The sequence below is a fragment of the Peromyscus eremicus genome, chromosome 3, assembly GCF_949786415.1.
Source record: "Peromyscus eremicus chromosome 3, PerEre_H2_v1, whole genome shotgun sequence".
NCBI classification, from domain to species: domain Eukaryota; kingdom Metazoa; phylum Chordata; class Mammalia; order Rodentia; family Cricetidae; genus Peromyscus; species Peromyscus eremicus.
This window is the reverse complement of record NC_081418.1, coordinates 156,799,368-156,815,769: the sequence shown is the minus strand read 5'-3', so window position 1 is coordinate 156,815,769 and position 16,402 is coordinate 156,799,368. Positions and strand designations below refer to the sequence as shown.

The following is a 16,402-nucleotide window of genomic DNA, read 5'->3' as shown; positions in this document are numbered from 1 at the left end:
TTCTTGCAGAGGACCTGATTTCAATTCCCAGCACCCGCATCAGGCAGCTTATAACTGCTTGTAACTCCAGCTCCAGGGGATGGCCCTAACCTTAGGTACACGCCCATATACAAACATACATACATGTGCATGTAAATAAATAATAATAATAAAAATACTAAAAACAATAAAAAAAACAACATCACCATATACCACAGACAGAATTAGTGTTTCTAACTAGTATCCAGTCTGCTCTCTTCAAAGTTGCAGTAGGAACCTATTCTTCCAGCTGATACTTTGTCTTGTCAAGTTGATATGTACTAACATTTCTCTCCCCTTAATTGTTTGATTTATTTTAGTCTCTACAGTATCTTCAGAACAAAACTTGTCCAATCAAAGAAGTTTTCTTCAAGAGCCATTACAGGTAACTTGTAGATTAATTTGACTTACACTCTTTGTTTCAAGGAGAAGACTTCTTTGGCAAGAATAATTGGAAATTTTTTTTTCTAGATTTTATCTTAGACCTACTATAATAGAATTTCCTCTGTGTGTGTGTGTACTATTATTTTTAGAGACAAAGTCTCTTAATGTAGCCCAGGCTGGCCTTGAAATCACTCTGTAGCCTAGACTGGTTTAGAACTTGTGATTTTCCTGCCTTGGGAGTACTAGAATGTTGTCCTGTGCTAGCATGCTAGTGGCATTTGTGCTTTTAATAACCTCTCTGGGTGAGTCTGTCTACTTGCATTTAGAACCACTGGTCTCAAACACCATATTTACTCACCAGTACATAAAGTTACTTCTGGCTACTCTACTTAAGTGATAATTTAGAGGCAAGAGTGATTGCAACATCTGCAACCCCATTAAGTGAAACTTTTAAGTAAAATTTGTCATTTTGCTTGTATTTTGAGCCAGGTTTTGCCTTGTAGTCCAGGGTGGTCCTGAACTTGTGATCTTCCTGTCTCATTGTTCTAGCCCTGGGGTAATAGGTGCATTTCATGGCACTGGCTTTCAAAGTCTTTTTAGCTTAACTATTAAGTGGACAAAGGAAGATTAACTTATTATCTGTGGGTTTTCCTTGGAAACAAGTATAGCTCAACAGTAGCCAGTCCCAGCTGTGATGGGTTGGCTTATTATTTTAATTCAAAGTACTAGAAAAAGCATAGTTTTAGAACAATCTGATAAATCTAATATTTTGATTAGATCTAAATTGTGTGTGTTTAGTATATAAAATATTCTAAAGCATTAAAAAAAATTTCTCTAAACTCTTTGGGGGTGGTGATGAGATGGACAGGGTCTGACTATGTAGCCCTGGTTAGCCTGGTAGACCAGGCTGGCCTATCAACACTTTCTGTTGCGAAAGTGTGTGTGTGTGTGTGTGTGTGTGTATGTGTATGTGTACACGTATGTACGTATGTGTATGCATGCGTGTGTGCCTGTGCCTGTTTTTTTTATTTTATTGAGACAAAGTCTTCTTATGCAACAGTAGCTCAGGCTGGCCTAGAATCCACTATGTAGTTGAGGAGGATGACCTTGAACTCTTGATCCTACTGACTACTACCCTAGTGCTGGGAAGCAGGTTATAGAAACATAACCACTTTGATGTTTGGTTACCACTCATTGATTTCTGGTTTACCTGTGATGCTATTGGAGCTTCTGAGAACCTTGAAGAAGTATTGGGATGCAGGATTGGTTGCACAAGCACTTAGCTATCGATGTAGCAGGAATCTTAAAAGGTCTTATTAATTAAATCAAACTTGAGGCCAGTTATTGGGGTGAACACTGGAAGATCAGGGAGACAGAACAAGCCACAGCTAACTTCACCTGGCCAACTTCTCAGCTGATCTTGTTTCCTCAGACTGGAAGCCTCTGTGTCCTCATATCCAAATGGCTCTCAGCTGAACTGTGCTGCTCAAAACCTAAAAGCTTAACCAGCCAAATGCTTCTAGTTTCTGGTCCTCACGCCTTATATACCTTTCTGCTTTCTACCACCACTCCCTGGGATTAAAGGCTGCTTTCTGGGATTAAAGGCGTGAGTCACCATGCTTGGCTGTATCCTTGAACACATGGGTTTCTGCCTCTGGAATGCTAGGATTAAAGGCTTGTGCTACCACTGCCTATCCTAAGTATCTAGTGGCTTTTCTGTTCTCTGACCCCAGATATTTTGGGGAACACAATACCACCACATTTCCTGTCTTTTTTCTAAAATTAAAAAAAGCTTATAACTAATACAAGAAAAACTAATAAGTATATACAATAGATACAGTCAAGAATTATATTAATAATGTCTAGTCCATTAACATTTGAAAGATTCAGATGAATAACTACTTTCTTTCTTTAGATTTCTCTTACATTCTAATACCTTTTTAGTACCATAGATTTCCCACTGAACTGCTCAGTGTGTTATTGTTAAGTTGTCAAAGCCTTAGTTCCTTTTGTGTTTGTTTCTAGTTTTTATTTCCTTTTGTGCTTGTTTCTAGTTTTTATTTTATACCTGCTTCTAACTCTTAATTTTCTCTTAGAGCTTTGATACTGTTTTGATCTTTGTAGAGCTTGTCCTCCATCCTTTTTATACTTCTGTCTACCTTGTAAGGCATGAAAAGTCTTCAGACCAGAAGCCTGATTAGCCCTGTGCCTAGCTTGCCAGCATGCACTGTGAAGTGCCAGCCACATTGCAGATCTGGTACCAGATTTTTAGGGCCAAGAATCTTGGTCAGCAAGGCTGATGTTATGTGTGTAACTGGGACAGTCTTGGAAAAGCAGTGTGTGAATCTAAGTGTTCTGATACTGAACTTTGTTCTACTCTTGGGCAGATTACTTCACCTTTCTCTCCTGCTGCTTTTGTTGTTGTTATTTTCAAGACAGGGTTTCTCTGTGTAGCTTTGGAGCCTGTCCTGGAACTTGCTCTGTAAACCAGGCTGGCCTCGAGCTCAGAGATCCTGAGATCAGTCTGCTGCTTCCTGAGTGCTGGGATTAAAGGCGTGAGCTACCCCTGTCCAACTATTTTTGCTTCTTCTTGATGTCCCTAAAATGAGGATAATTGTGCTTACTACACAGATTTGTTAGGATGAAGTGTATTAATATTTGTAGTGCACTTAGCATACTGACTGACACCACTGAGTGCTAGTAAAAGTGACATGTCAAGGAGTCCAGCACTCAGGAAATATGAGGTGAACACAGCATGTGTTGACAATGTTTCTATCTTCCTGTGTCTAGGTGACTTCTTCTCCAGTTACTTGTAGCTCAAATGCTTGCTTGGTTACTACTGATCAGGCTTCTTCGGGAACTGAAACAGAATTTATGACCTCAGAGACCCCTGAGGTAATGAGACCTGTGATCTTAATTTCTTTGCTGTCTCAAAGAATGGCAGAATGAGCTTATGAATTACTGGCATGATTGGTGGAATTATAGTGTTTGTATTTATTAATGCATTACTTTCTGTAGATGTGGTCCTAGAACATACACAGGTCACTATTTTTGGCTTTGCCGTGTATGTAGACTTAATAGTACTTATTTTACCTAATAAATATATTTTTAGAATTATTATTTTTAAGTTTTAAAATATTTATTAATTTTATTTTATGCATTAATACATGTGCACCACATGGTACTTGGTGCCCAAGGAGGTCAGAAGAGGGCATTAAATCCCTGTAACTGGAGTTAAGGATGGTTATAAACTACCATGTAGGTGCTAGGAATTGAACCCAGGTCCTCTGCAAGAGCAACAAGGTCTCTTGATTGATAAGCCATCTCTCCAGCTTCCCTATTACTATTTTTTGAGATGATCTCCTGTCACTCAGGCTGACCTTGAATTCCTGATCCTTTTGCTTCCATTTTTCAAATGTTGGGATTCCAGGAGACTATGGCCCAGCTTAGTCAATTTATTAATTTATTTTAATAAGCATACAGGGTTGGAGAGATGGTTGGTTCAGTGATTAAGAACATGTACTGATTTTGGAGACCTAAATCTTGAGTTCCTACACTTGAATCAAGGAGCTCACTACTACCTATGACTCCAGCCTGGGGAATCTGAGGCATTTGGCTTCCATGGGCACTTGTACTCACATGCACAAACACGGATATGTTCACACATACACATACTTAAAAATAAAGTATATCTTTAAAATAACAAAGTATTAGGTTTTCTTAATATCATTTTTTAATATAAAAAAGAGAAAAGCTTTAGGTAGGATTAGGAGAAAATATTCATATAACTGAAGATTTGTTTTTTATAGTGTTATTAACACTGAGTTGGAATGAGTTACAATCTCTCTGACTCATCTTATCAAAAGCATTTTGACAAGTCGGAGGTGGTGACCCATGCCTTTAATCCCAGCACTCAGGAGGCAGGCAGATCTCTGAGTTTCAGGCCAGCCTGGTCTATGAGCAAGTTCCAGGACATCCAGGGTTATAGGGAGAAACTCTTTCCAAGAACAAACAAAACAAGCATTTTGACAGTATGAGGTTTGTGTGTAGTTCTAAATCTCAGCCTTTGCGGTTTGAGCAAATCCTTGAGCTAGATACACATGGATGGAATGAATTTTGGGGCAATTTAATAACTCTTAGGTTAGATTTTTGAGGTGAACTAATAAATGAGAATTCATATAGACTGTAAGAAAGCATAGGTGATTAGTTATTATAGTGCTCATTTGGTCTATATTTAAGATAGTTGGCTTCTTTATGACAAGGAAAAAGTGATTTTTACCAAGTGACCTACAGTGGTCTGCTTTATAATCTTGTTGGGATTGGGTTTTGTGTCATATTAATTTGGCTTTATAGGTAAAGATTACTTACATTATATCAAAGTTGTTTTATTTTTTAGGCAGAGGACTTAGAAATCCACCAATCTTTTAAATAGAGAAATAACACTAAGGGACTAACTAACCAAAAGTTTCTCCTAAATTCAGTCTTTGCATATATTTGGAATAATATTAGACTATTAGTTGGAAATAGTAATTCAGGGCTTGCAGATAGCTTGGTGCCGGTAGGAAGTTGAGATCCCCTTGTGTGGTGCTCACTTTGTCAGCACCCTATCAAAAAGCGAGTGCTAGTGTGCATCCTCAGCAGCCGAGGTTTAAAAATTGTAAGCAAATGCTGCTCTCTGCATTCCTGTATTCCCGTGTCATCCTAAAGAACTTGCTGACTTGTGTCAGCTTGGAGCTTAGTGCAAGTTAACCTCTTGTCATATGGCAGGTATGGCTGATGCTGCATTTCTCCTCCATAGATGGCAGTTTCCCGGAGCAAACCAGCATCTGCACTTGCTTCTCCAAATCCTCCCTTGTCAAAGGGTTTCCAGTTACCTCCTGCAAGTGGGAGCTCAGCAGCCATTAGCACAGCACCCTTTCAAGCCATGCAGACAGTGAGTATATAAGGAAAATGATGGCAATTGAAGATCCATGGTTTCTCACACCTGTCTTTGGTAGTGGATGAAAAGTATGCCTTCATGTTGCAATTATTAGGGCTGCTGATGTTTATATTTGTCCACTGTAAATAATGTTTGTGACAGAGTATTAAATCTACAACCTCCAGAATATTTAAGAAGTATTTTTTCCTTTTATTGAAAATAGATTTTTTTTTCATACAATACATTCTGACTATGGTTTCCCTTCTCCTTCCTCTTCCCAGTTCCTCCCCACTTCCTCTCCTATCTGGATCCACACCGTATCTGTCTCTCTTTAGAAAACAAAGAGGCATTTAAGGAATAATAATAAAGTAAAATAAAATACAATAAAAAATTCAGAATATAACAAAATACCAAACAAGAAAAAGAGCCAAAGAAAAAGCACAAGAAACACATGTAGATGCAGAGACACACACATTTGCACACACAGGAGTCCCATAAGATCCCCCAAACCAGAAGCCATAGTGTATATGCAAAGGACCTGTAAGGTAGAAAAAAAAATGTCCTGATTTAACATGAGACAGAGAACCTCCAAAGATGCCATTGAGTTTTATTTATGTTGTCCATCTACTGCTGGGCATGGGACCTATTCTTAAGAGTGATTTGTTTGGGCTGGAGAGATGGTCCAGCGGTTAAGAGCACTGGCTGCTCTTCCAGAGGACCCAGGTTCAATTTCCAGCACCCACATGACAGCTCACAACTGTCTGTAATTCTAGTTCCAGGGGATCTGACACCTTCACACCAATGCATATAAAATAAAGTTAAAAAAATAATACAGTGATTTGTTCTAGGAGTATTTTTTATCAGAGTCTTGTTTCCTCTCTGAAAATTAGTAGACAAAGCTTAGGACCCATGTAAAAATGTGTGTGGTTGATCCCCAGTACTCCCTCCCCACAAAAGGAATATGTGGATGGTAAACATACTGTTTTGGTAATAGCTTATTATTAATAATTACTGATTCTGTATTACTGAGGGTCCTAGTTTCAGTAACCTGAAGTAAGAGAATGCATATATGAGTTAGTTCTATCATTGTTGAAATACTCATTTAATTTTATTTTAGTCTCATTCTGGCTCATAAAGATTTAGGTTTGTTCAGATTTGTGTGTGTGTGTGTTCTCAATGTGTATTCCTCTACAAATTGTAGTCTAAAACTTTAAAAACATAATATTTCAGGGCCTGCAGAGGTGGCTCAATGGTTAAGAGCACTTGCTGCTTTTATAGAGGACCCAGATTTGGTAGCTTACAGCAGTCTGTAACTCCTCTTCCAGGGGCATGATCCCACATCCTGTTCTGGCCTTTGTGGGCGGCAGCCACACACATGGTGTACATATATACATGAAGGCAAACATTCATACAAAAAAAGTCTGAAAAGAAGAAAAGAAAGAAAAAGATAATGTGACTCTAGATTGGTGTATTGTCCAGGGAGAGAAAACCATTCAGTGGAGCAGTAAGCACCTTTCTTGCTGGTGCTTCATGCTCCATACCAGGACAGAGCAGGGCTGCTAGACTCAGTAGCATGAATTCATGGGCCCTCCTATTCTGGCTGCACAGTTTGAGGGTCTTTTCCTACTTGCTTTTCTTCTTTCCCTGGCAGCCTCATAATATTGCCGCTCAAATTTATTTTCACTTTTGCCTAATTAAAAGCAGACAGTGGTTCATCACATGATGAAATAGAATCCTTCACCTGAACTATTGAAGTCCTGTCTAACCTGTCAGACAAGTCCACTGGACTTGTCTTGTGTTGTTCTGTCATAGTGCTTCTTTGTTGATAGCTTTCTGTCTGCTCTGCCTCTTTGAAGCCTGCCCAATTCAAGCAGGTTCTCACTCAATCACTTTATTTAGCAGGAGGTTAGGCACTATTTATTTTTAAAGATTTATTTTTCTTATTTTTGATTATGTGTATGTGTCTGTGTGGGGATATATACATATGAACGCAGGTGCCTTCAGAGGCCAGAAACATTAGATCACCCTGTAACTGTAGACCTCTGCAAGAACAGTACCATCTCTTAAAAGCTGAGCCTCTCTCAAGCTATTTTAAAAGCATGTACCAGATTTTTGTTTGTTTGTTTGTTTTGGAGACAAGGTCTCACTATGTAACCCTGGGTGTTCTGGAACTCACTATGTAGACTAGGCTGGCCCTGAACTCATAGAGATTCAGCTAGGCACTGTTTTTTGTTTTGAGACAAGGTTTTTGTTTTTGTTTTGGAGACAAGGTCTTACTTTGTAACCTTGGCTAGCCTGGAACTTGCTGTGTAGACCAGACTGTCCTTGAATTCAAAGAGATCTGCCTGCCTCTGCCTCCTAAATACTGGAATTAAAGGTATGCTCCACCATGCTGGGCTCAGGAATTATTTTTATTCACTAGAGGTATAGAAATGTAAAACAAAACAAACCACTAAAGTCTTTCTGACAGCTGGTCTTTGACTATGGAAGGGAGAGGGCTAGAGAGATGAGAGACAAGTTACTGCTATCAGTTATGTTTGCTATTTACAAAAACATCAGAGTAGAGAAGGCAAAGGGAAACAGAAGTGTTAGCTCATGACTTGTGGCTAGGTGTCTGGAAGACTCCTGCATGGTAAAAATTTAATAACTGCTTTCTTTTCTTTTTTCTTGCTGGAGATTGAACCTAGGATCTTGCATAAAAACTTGACAGGGGTTTTTGAAATCTTTTAAAAATTTTTTCTTTGAAAAATTTATACATTTATATAATCTGTTTTGATCATATCTATTCATCATTACTTCATATCCATTTACCACCAGCACCCCAGCTTCCTCTAAGATCCCCATCTTTGTCTTCTTTCTAACGTCATGTTTCACTGCTGTTGTCAGTAATAACCCTGAGTCCACTAATGTTACCTGTATGCACATGGTTGTGGGACCATTCACTGGGATGTGAGTCATATACTAGTGGTCACATCCCAAAAGGAGGGTGACTGTCCCTTCTTCAGTAGCTGTCAACTACCAATAGTTCCTCTGTTGAGGGTGGAGTCTGGGGACCCCTCCTCCATCCATGTTGGAATTTTGACTGGCTTAATCTTGTATAAATTTTATGCAGGTGACCACACCTACTGTGATGCATGGTTGATGTGTGCAGCAACCATGTCATGTTCAAACCTCATCATTCCACGGCTCCTATTCTCATCTACCAGCTCTTAAATTCCGTCTACCCCATCTTCCACCACGTTCTCTGTGCCTTGAGTGAGGGGAGTTTGAAAAGATGATTTATCCACATCTGAGTGCACACAGTCACTTATACTTAGCTATTTTCTGCATTAATACTACCTACTGCAAAAAGAAGCTTCTCTGACCAAAGTTCAAAGCAACATAAATCTATGGGTATAAACAGAAATATTTAGAAAGCTGCTTGACAGAATAACTATATCATAAAGCAACAACAGTAGCTTTTGACCAGATTTACAGTACCAGGCATGATATCCCTGCTATGGTACAGCATGCATGTGGAGGTCAAAGGACAATTTTATGGAGTTGATTCTCTCCTTCTAGCTTGTTTCACTTAGCATAATATTTTTGATATGTAGTATACATCATATTTTCATTCTTTTTATGGCTGAATAATATTTAAAGTATGTGTCTCATTTCACTCAGGTTCTTTTACATTTTGCCTTAGGAAGAATGTTACTAAAGTCATATCATGTCTGTTCAAGTCTTGACTTTCACTTCTTTTGGGTGGATACCTAGACATGAAACTGGTGGGGTTATATTTACCTTTATAAGGAGCCATCATCTGTTTTCCACAGTGCTTGTACCATTTTACTTTCCCATTAGTAATGTGGTTCCAGTTTCTCCTTGCTTAGTCTTGTTTTTCATCTTTTGATAGTGGTGGTCCCAGTGGATATGAAGTGGTATCTCATGGTGGTTTTAGTTTACATTTTCCTGATGCCTGATGATGATCAGGCTTTCATGTATTTATTAGTTGTTGTCTTTGGAGAAATGTCTGTTCAAATCCTTTGCCCATCTAGTGCCTTAGAATCTGGTAGAGTTGTACAGATGTTATTTAGGCATTTCCTCTGAACCATACCCCAGTGTTTTTTTTTTTTTTTTTTTAAGGTGTTTAATGTTAATGCACCTCTCCCTCCACGGAAAGAACAAGAAATGAAAGAATCTCCTTATTCACCTGGCTACAATCAAAATTTTACTTCGGCAAGTACTCAGACAATATCCCAATGCCAGCTCCCAGCTATACACATAGAACAGACAGCCCAACCTCCAGAGACTGGTAAGACTTCTGAATATATTCTGTATAAGTACCACATGCCAACTCAATGCTTTATTGGAGTACCCTCTGTGGCCCTGGAACTTTAAAAAACAAAAAATACTTTTTTTTGAGACAGGGTTTCTCTGTGTAGCTTTGCGCCTTTCCTGGAACTCACTTGGTAGCTCAGGCTGGCCTCGAACTCACAGAGATCCGCTTGGCTCTGCCTCCCGAGTGCTGGGATTAAAGGCGTGCGCCACCACCGCCCGGCTAACAAAAAATACTTTTTTTGTTTTTAAGATTTATTTTTTTTTTTTAAGTTTATAAATGTTTTGTTTGCATGTCCTGATACCTTCAGAGGTCAGAAAAAGGCATCAGATTCCCTAGAATTGGAGTTATGGATATTGTAAGCCATCACATGTGTACTGGGAATGGGACCCAGGTCCTCTGTAAGAGAAACTAGTGCTCTTAACTGTTCAGCTATCTCTCCAGTATCTTGAACTATTATTTTAAAGATCTATTTTTATTTATGTGTGTATGTATACCACATGTGTATGGAGGCCAGAAGAAGGTATTGGATCTCCTTGAACTGAAATTCCAGTCAGTTGTGAGTTGCCTGATGTGGGTCCTAGGGGTCCTCTGAAAGAGCAGCAAGTGCTCTTAACTGCTGAACCATCTCTCCTGTCACCTAATTTGAACTTTGAAGAGGTAGAACTTCAGTGCCTGTTTTAGATTTGTTGGCTCTTATTTTTAAGTCTGATTGCTTTGGTTACCTAGACAGTGGTTGAGATAGATGGGAGGCACTCTAGCTGCTCTGGTGAAGATTTTGAAGCTATTGTATTACATTGTGTTACCATACGTACAGATGATGGCTCTTACAGAAAATAAAAACCAATGTGAGGAGATAATGTAGAATGTTATTGTACTGTTAGCTCAGAGAATGGGGACAGTTTTAGTCTTTTAAAGCTGTTTTGAATGATGAAAGCATAGGTAACCTTCATTCTTTTTAAAAACTTTAAATTTCATTTTTTTTTTAACCTTCCTTCTTAATACAGAAGCACTGGTAGGTTTATAGTATTGGTATTGCAGCCTTTAATGTACTGCACAAATAAACTGAGACTCTGGGTGCTTTCTTCTTCAGTGGTAAAGAGTATTATTAAGTAGAGTCCTAGATCTCGATGTGGAGGCACTCATTCTGTTGTTACTGTATTGCTGAAATATAGGACACTTTACGTAACAGATGCTGTGGTTATCCTTCTCAATTTTGAATGTTAGTACGATAAGGATTCACGGCATGGGGATGTAGCTCAGCTATAAAGTGCTTGTCTAACATGCAAAAGGTCCTAGGTTTCATCTTCAGCACTGGCATAAACTAGGTATAATGGAAGATGCCTATAATCCTAGCAATAGGGAGTTGGAGACAGCAAGATTAGAAGGAGTTCATGGTTATCCTTGGATATATAACAAGCTCAGTACATGAGACCCTGTCCTCCCCTCAAAAAAAAAAAAAAAGAAAAGATTAGGATTAATTTTCTTTTACTCCTTGATCTAGGATATTTAGCTTAATATTTTTATTTGTTGTAAAGTGTATATAAAGTAAAAATAATCATTTTAACTTTTTTTTTTTTTTTTTGAGATGTCTCATTATGTAGCTTTAGTGGATCAGGAACTTGTAGTATAGACCAGTATGGTTTCAAACCCAGAGAGATTCACCTGCCTGTTTCCAAGTGCTGATTTGAAGGCATATACCACCATACCTGGCATCATTTTTAACATTTTTACACATAGAGTTCTGTGGTATTACATCTAAGTTGTTGAGTAGTCATCACCCCATGACTCACTGGCAATAACTCTGTATCTGTTTATCACTAACTCCTTTTCATTTCTTACCGGCCCCTGGAATCAACCATTCTACTATGACTTTGAATTTGTCTACCCTGGCTACCTCATGTGAGTTGGCATCATGTACTTGTTCTTGTTGTAACTTAGTTCATTTAATATAACACCTTCAAGGCTCATTCATACTGTGCTAGATTTCCTTCCTCTATAAATTGAGTAATATTCTGTTTCTCATACATGCTTATATATCATAAGTATGTTTTTAAAGGGAGAAAATATAGGTTAGAGGTATATATATATATGTTACATGTATATCAATATATATTTTGATATATGTATTGATAACATGGGGCTTTTATTACCATTTAACTCTTGGACTTTAAATTGTTTTCTCTTAAGCTGCAGGTTACCATCCTGATGGAACTGTTCAAGTAAGCAATGGCAACCTTGCCTTTTACCCAGCACCCACAAGTGTGTTTCCCAGACCTGCTCAGCCGTTCATCAGTAGTCGGGGGTCTGTGAGAGGATGTACACGTGGTGGGAGGTTACTAATGAATCCCTATCGGTCTCCTGGTGGCTACAAAGGTATGTTTTGAATCTAGTGTACTAAATTATTTTAATGTATATGTACAAAAGACAAGAAGGAAAAACCAACCAAGTCCATAAATTTTGAGAGTGGGAACATAGTAATAAAATTTCATACTCTATAAAAACAAAAAAAGAAGACATACATCTAATGATGACATTGTAAGATCTGTCTACCTTTTCCCCACCAGTTTAACTTTTAGAGCCAAAGAGTTCAGTGAGCTTCATTTCCCATCATTTTATGTGTGTTGTTTGTTTATTCATTAGGTTTCGATAGTTACAGAGGACCCTCTTCAGCTTCCAATGGGAATTACAGCCAACTGCAGCTGCAAGCTAGAGAATGTCCTGGAACACCCTACACTCAAAGGGTAAGTAGTTATTGCAGCTGAATTGTGGAACAGTTGTGGATGTGATACTGGTGAATATTTTTCCTATCATCAAGGGAAGATGGAATTTAAAAGGTATAAAGAACCTCACATGTTCACATAAGCTCACTTTTCCACTTTATAGGAAAAGGGTCCAGAGGTTAAATTCCTTGTTTGTGGTCACACAGCAAGTAAATAGGATAAAAATTATATTGCCAAAATTTTTTTTAAACTTCAGAGCTTGTATTCCTTAGTTTCACTAAATTACCTTCAACTTAACTTACTTGTTATATATAGCAGAATTCGTCTTTACAAGTTTAATTGTTTTGTTTATTCCAATTTGATCACATAGCAATTTTTTCCCTTGTGTCTGACAAAACTGATTGGGGTTTAGACATTCCATTTTAGCAAACTTTATAAACTTTTGTCATGATTATATTTGGGTTACACCAGTACTTTTCTTTTAAAACTTTATTTACTTATTTGTGTGTGTGTGTGTGTGTGTGTGTGTGTGTGCGCGCGCGCACGCGCGCGCATGTGTGCATGTGTGTGTACCATGGCACACGTATAGAGGTTAGAGGATAATTTGTAGGAATTGATTATCTCTTTCTATCGTATGGGTACTAGAGATATAACTCAGGTTAGTCAGGTTTGGTGACAAGTGTCTTGTCCACTAAGACTCCTCGCTGACCCTAGTCTTTACATTTGATTTACAAACTGGGTCATATTGAATAATTTATGTGCTCTTCTTACTTTACTGTGCCCTTTTATATTAAGTTGAATGACTGAGGCCATCTCTGCTTCTGAATTTCCATTATTACTCAGCACTGTATTTTTTTTTTGTTTGTTTGTTTGTTTTTCGAGACAGGGTTTCTCTGTGTAGAGCACTGTATTTTTTACATGGTGTTCCCATGCTAATTATTCTGTATTTTTGGTGCCAAGTTAAATATTCATGTATTCATTTTAGGATAATTTCCAGCAATGTTATAAAAGATCAGGGACATCTAGTGGTCTTCAGGCAAATTCAAGAGGTAAGGGTAATTATATAGATCTACCCAAAGCATGCTTGTACTTCACTGTATCCTCTGTCAACTTCTCTTTAAAGCACATTACTTTCAGCATTTATCTGTTGAAGTTTCAGTTTGTTTAACGGTAATTCTAAAGTATTGAATGAGGCAGTAGACTAGCAAGAATGATAAGGAAACTGTCAATTTAGTTGTGTATGTTTCCTAAAAAATTCTCTTTTCTTCACGTGAGCATAATTCCCCATGCTAAATTTAGGCTGAATCTGGTTCAAAATAATGGCTTTTTTAGATATATTTATTTTGTATGTGTGTTTTGCCTGCATGTATGTCCGTACACCATGTGTATGCTTGGTGGTACCTTTGAAGGTCAGAAGAAGGAATCTGATCCCACTGAACTGGAGTTACAGATGGTTGTGAACAACCACATAGGTAGTGAGAACTGAACACAGGTCCTCTGCAAGAGCAACAAGTGCTCTTAACCACTGAGCCACCTTTCCAGCCCCCAAAATGATGGCTTTTAAAATAATTGGTACAATTTACACCATTGATATATGGTATAAATGATATGGAGCAATGATAGATTTGAATAAGCAGCAGTTAAAACATAGGGCAGTGTACTTAATCACACTTGTTAAAATGAGAAGAGACCATTAAATGATTCAGTGTAATTGAAAAAGTTATTAAAGAGACATTTTTCAAAGCAAAGCAGTCTTCCTATTTTGAGAAAATGGTCAGAGTCTATAATACTCTTCCTCATATTGAACAGTGTTTTTACATAGCACCTAAAACATTATTTCAGGTCTGAGGAGATGGCTGTGTTAGGTAAAGTGCTCACCATGCAAGCATGAAGACCTGGGTTGAGATTCCCAGCATTTATGTAAAAAGCTGGGTTCTCTGGCAGTTGCCTGTAACCCTAGTGGTAGTGGGCAGATTTCAGAGGCTTGCCAGGCCATTCTGTCTAGCTTTTGGTGAGCTCCAGGGTCAGTGAGCTCAAAAAAAAAAAGAGGTAGAGAGGGACTGAGGAAGCTCTCTGATGCCAGCCTCTGGACTTCTTATGCATGTGCATGGGCACCTACACCCATATGTCTTTGTTAATGAGTTTTGGTAAATTACTCAATTTGGGGAGGAAGGCACATTTTCTTGACCTTTAAAAAAACAGAAAGCAATCAATACAAGATTTCTTAGGACCTTCTGGCTACATTCTATTGCTTTTGTTTTGGAATCTTGTGTTTTCATTAGCTGACTAATGTTAAATGTCTTGTCAAAGCTAAAGGCTCACTGAAAAACTTACTGTTATTAATGAACAGCAGGGTGGAGCGACTCCTCTCAGGTGAGCAGCCCAGAGAGAGACAGTGAGACTTTTAACAGTGGAGATTCTGGGCAAGGAGACTCCCGGAGCATGACCCCTGTGGATGTGCCAGTGACAAGCCCGGCAGCTGCCATCCTTCCAGTACACGTCTATCCTCTGCCTCAGCAAATGAGAGTTGCCTTCTCAGCTGCCAGAACATCCAATCTGGCTCCTGGAACTTTAGACCAACCTATTGTGTTTGATCTTCTCCTGAACAACTTGGGAGAGACCTTTGATCTTCAGCTTGGTAGATTCAATTGCCCAGTGAATGGCACGTATGTATTCATTTTCCACATGCTAAAGCTGGCTGTGAATGTACCACTGTATGTCAACCTCATGAAGAATGAGGAGGTCTTGGTGTCAGCCTATGCCAATGATGGTGCTCCAGACCATGAGACGGCTAGCAACCATGCCATTCTCCAGCTCCTCCAAGGAGACCAGATATGGTTGCGCTTACACAGGGGAGCGATTTATGGAAGTAGCTGGAAATACTCTACATTTTCAGGCTATCTTCTTTATCAAGATTGAAATTTAATTCAGAGTGAAAGAATGAAGTTCTCACTAGTGGATCTAAGGAAAAGTAGTCCTTTCCTGGTTGGGGAAAGTATTTTGTTCCTAGAGGAAGAAAGAGGTCCTTACTTTTTTGTTTTTCTCTTTATGTAAAAACTTTGAAGCGGAATGACAATTAGCACTAATCTGGCACTTTATAAATTGTGATATAGCCTTGCTAGTCACACAGTGAATGTGTATTGTTTGCACTTAACCCTCAACCGTGTTAAGGGTCAGCTTCCTGAACTGACTGCCTCAACTTCAGACAAGTTACAATGCCTTGTTGTGCCTCAATAAAAAACTTAGACTGCATCTCCAGTTGTTTATGTTTTCATAAATGTTTGATTGAGAGGTAGGAATTAATCACTGACAACTCTGGAATGATGGTTGATTCATGAGCTCATGGGTTATTTTTTTGGTTTTTTTTTTTTTTTTTTTTTTTTTTTTTTTTGAGACAGGGTTTCTCTGTGTAGTTTTTGGTGCCTATCCTGGAGCTCACTCTGTAGACCAGGCTGGCCTCAAACTCACAGAGATCTGCCTGGCTCTGCCTCCTGAGTGCTGGGATTAAAGGCATGCGCCACCACTGCCTAGCTCATGGGTTATTTTAAAAGAAGAGCTTATATATGTACTAGGTCTTTCTCAGGTTACTTTTCTCTGATGCATCTCTATCTCACTTATTAAAAGATGGATGTTTTCCAATGGCCAAACTACACATTCTCCTTGAACCTGTTTTTACTTCCTTGCCATAGAGTATATTCTCCCTTCATTTAGCTACATTTTGTTGTCTGCTATGTGTATTAAAACAAGGCACAGTTAGCTACATTTTGTTGTCTGCTATGTGTATTAAAACAAGGCACAGTAAGAGATGTACATGTGTACTCAGCTTTTAGTAAGATGCTGGGTTTAATTTGCGTAGACAAAGTGCTGAGTAATCAAAAAGTTTAAGATTTATGTTTATATCCTGCCTCTGCTACTCCTAATTAACCTTGGGTTAGCTATTTTACCTCTAGGATTGAGCGCTCTTTTCTTCCCTTCTTCCCTCCTTGTTTTTTAAAGACTATCTTCCCATGTATAACTGGAACAGTATAATGGGATAATTGT

At 38.5% G+C, this 16,402-nt stretch overlaps 1 protein-coding gene across 5 annotated transcripts in view; it reads left to right on the top strand.

Annotated features, from left to right (window-relative positions):
* The window catches only part of Caprin2 (caprin family member 2), a 47,303-nt gene extending 31,690 nt beyond the window's left edge, over window positions 1-15,613 (top strand). For 2 of the 5 annotated variants that reach the window (XM_059256415.1, XM_059256419.1), the window contains 8 exons: window positions 339-403; window positions 3,193-3,297; window positions 5,201-5,335; window positions 9,446-9,614; window positions 11,829-12,014; window positions 12,282-12,382; window positions 13,347-13,410; window positions 14,712-15,613. In XM_059256415.1, coding sequence (XP_059112398.1) covers window positions 339-403; window positions 3,193-3,297; window positions 5,201-5,335; window positions 9,446-9,614; window positions 11,829-12,014; window positions 12,282-12,382; window positions 13,347-13,410; window positions 14,712-15,280 — 1,394 coding nt within the window. In that variant the 3' untranslated portion in view covers window positions 15,281-15,613. The remainder of the gene's footprint in view (window positions 1-338; window positions 404-3,192; window positions 3,298-5,200; window positions 5,336-9,445; window positions 9,615-11,828; window positions 12,015-12,281; window positions 12,383-13,346; window positions 13,411-14,711) is intronic. The other 3 variants (XM_059256416.1, XM_059256417.1, XM_059256418.1) reach the window with 3 other exon arrangements.
* Window positions 15,614-16,402: the final 789 nt, after the last annotated feature.